The following is a 2,500-nucleotide window of genomic DNA, read 5'->3' as shown; positions in this document are numbered from 1 at the left end:
ACACACACACACACACACACACACACACACACACACACACACACACACACACACACACACATACACACATACGATATATTATAGAATATATACGCTTATAAATGTGTGTGTGTGTGTGTGTTTTATATATATTATACGATTTATTATATAATATGTATTATGTATACTTGTGTGTATATATATGTATACATATATATGTATATATATTTATATGTCATATATTATCTATATATACGATATATTATTGAATATATATATATATATATGTACACATATTTATATATAATCATAATACTACATATATAATATATATGTGTATATATTATACAACATATAGAATATATATATACAGATATATGTATGTATATTTATATATATACACATATACGTATGCATACAGACATACACATGCACACACACACACACACACGCACACACAAGCATATATGTAAGTATGTATATTTATGTATGTATGTATACGTTTGTATAAGTTTGCATATACGTAATGTAGAATTATGTAAGTATATGATGACAGGAATTTCATAATCATAAAAACAGTATTCCCCGCCACAGTAATTTATCATATATCGATTGCTATGTGCTGTCCGGCAAAAAATAGGTAAAGTGTTTTGCTATCGTGACATGTAAGAGAAAGATCTGCTCGTATCACACCCTTATCTCTTCACTGCTTGTGAAGAAATAAGGGTGGCCATGTTTTATCCATAAATGACGAATAAGCTTGTTTTGTTTTTCACCTAGAATGGAATAGCTGCCACATAGGTGTTTTTCAGTTGCGATACACTGCCAGGTAATAGAGGCATTCAATAACTGTTCAGACTCCCATGGTATTACACAAATGCATAGTCACGGCATTAAAAACACATACACATTTGTAGATGCTACACAAGCTTTGGGATTAACTCGGGCGGGGAAAGTGACCACGCGCATTCGTAGTATAACCGAAGACGCTGCTCGGGGGTAAAGTTTTCAGGGAGAGGGACTCGCCGCGATAACAGTCTCAGACGCAACAGGCAGCTGTAGTGACGTAGAAGGCACACTTGTGAGAAAATGCTGACTGTACAGGCTAACGCGGAGCCGATTTGCTTCAGGTAGACATATTAATGGAGGGAAAAGCACTCCTTCGAAGGTACTGCGTAGTGAAATGAGCAGGTGAGCGTGTCGTTCCGAGAGAAAATTGAACATTTATGATGTTTCTGTACCTGAGCGACTGGACCCGCTGTGACCTTGACGAGAGTAATAATTCCACGTTGTCTTCGCGCCAGTGATGAAGCTTCCTATCAGAGAAGGTACGTTGAATATTATTCCTTTGTGCATGTGTTAGTTTTCATTGTACGTTTAGGAATATATATATATATATATATATATATTTTTTTGTAACGTGTAATTAACTTTGTATTGTATTTAATTACATGATATGAGAGTGAAAGATCGGGCATCGAAAATAGGCCTACAGTAGGCTTATACTTCTCACCTTAGTAACAACAGATTTTTTTATTTATTAATTTGTTTTTACGTAAAGTTGGACGAAGTAATATTATGTGATAGTATACGGTAAGTATATTCACCCCCTCTGACATTATCGTATTCCGTTGATGATGTTGGAGCATGCAAGGGATCCATTTCATAGCCTCTTATTTAGTATAAACTGAAACTCAATCAATGCTGTAGACATAACATTGATTATTTATAAGTGTGTAAATTATTAGTAACGTCAAAGAACTTCACAGGTAAAGTCGATTGTTGTTTTTTACGTATTGATATTCAGCATCTTAAGTGTGTTTACGTTGAAATATTTATTTTACACCAAATTCTCAAGGTGTTTATGAAAACTCGATCTCATCCGGTAAACAATTTACCGTAAATGTTGAAGCTTATTACCAACAGTACCACAAAACATGGATTTTGTGAGTATATTAACCGACTCTATATATATAAAAAAATATATATATTATACTGGAAGCCGCAGCGTTATGTATTCCGTGAAAAAAAATATTATTACAGATTTCTGCTCCTCCTCACTAACGGTATTGTTTGTACAATCTTCAATCATACTGTACAGGTAAATGATAAGCTCATTACGGATGATTAATGTAATTTTGTCAATCCCTTTTGTACCGGAATTTGATAAACTGAACGTAGATTAACTCTGTCTCGTATCTCGTTTTATGTTGGTGTCGCTTTTCTGTCGTTGTCAGAGGGGAAGTTCGTCTATATTTTATATTGAGTGCATTATCTCTTCTTGTTTTTGTGTATGTGTTCCTTTGTTATGTTGTTTTTTTCATCATTATCATTATCATTATTGTTATTATCATTATCATTATCATTATTATTATTAGAATTATCATTATTAGTATTATCATTATTATTTTCATCATCGTCGTCCATTTCGTTGAAACTAAGATATACTGAACGCCAACAGACAGTTTGGAAAAAAAGATAAATTTTCGACATAGCATTACATAATTAGAAAGAAAATTTA

At 33.0% G+C, this 2,500-nt stretch overlaps 1 protein-coding gene across 4 annotated transcripts in view; it reads left to right on the top strand.

Moving 5' to 3' along the window:
• The window catches only part of LOC125031428, a 154,924-nt gene that overhangs the window by 4,514 nt on the left and 147,910 nt on the right, over positions 1-2,500 (top strand). For 2 of the 4 annotated variants that reach the window (XM_047622157.1, XM_047622158.1), the window contains exon 2: positions 1,110-1,307. In XM_047622157.1, coding sequence (XP_047478113.1) covers positions 1,286-1,307 — 22 coding nt within the window. In that variant the 5' untranslated portion in view covers positions 1,110-1,285. Of the gene's footprint in view, positions 1-704; positions 1,308-2,500 lie in introns of those variants that run through there. The other 2 variants (XM_047622159.1, XM_047622156.1) reach the window with 2 other exon arrangements.

Source organism: Penaeus chinensis, chromosome 13, assembly GCF_019202785.1.
Source record: "Penaeus chinensis breed Huanghai No. 1 chromosome 13, ASM1920278v2, whole genome shotgun sequence".
NCBI classification, from domain to species: Eukaryota; Metazoa; Arthropoda; class Malacostraca; order Decapoda; family Penaeidae; genus Penaeus; species Penaeus chinensis.
The sequence above is the reverse complement of the archived record's forward strand: the minus strand, read 5'-3'. Positions and strand labels throughout refer to the sequence as shown.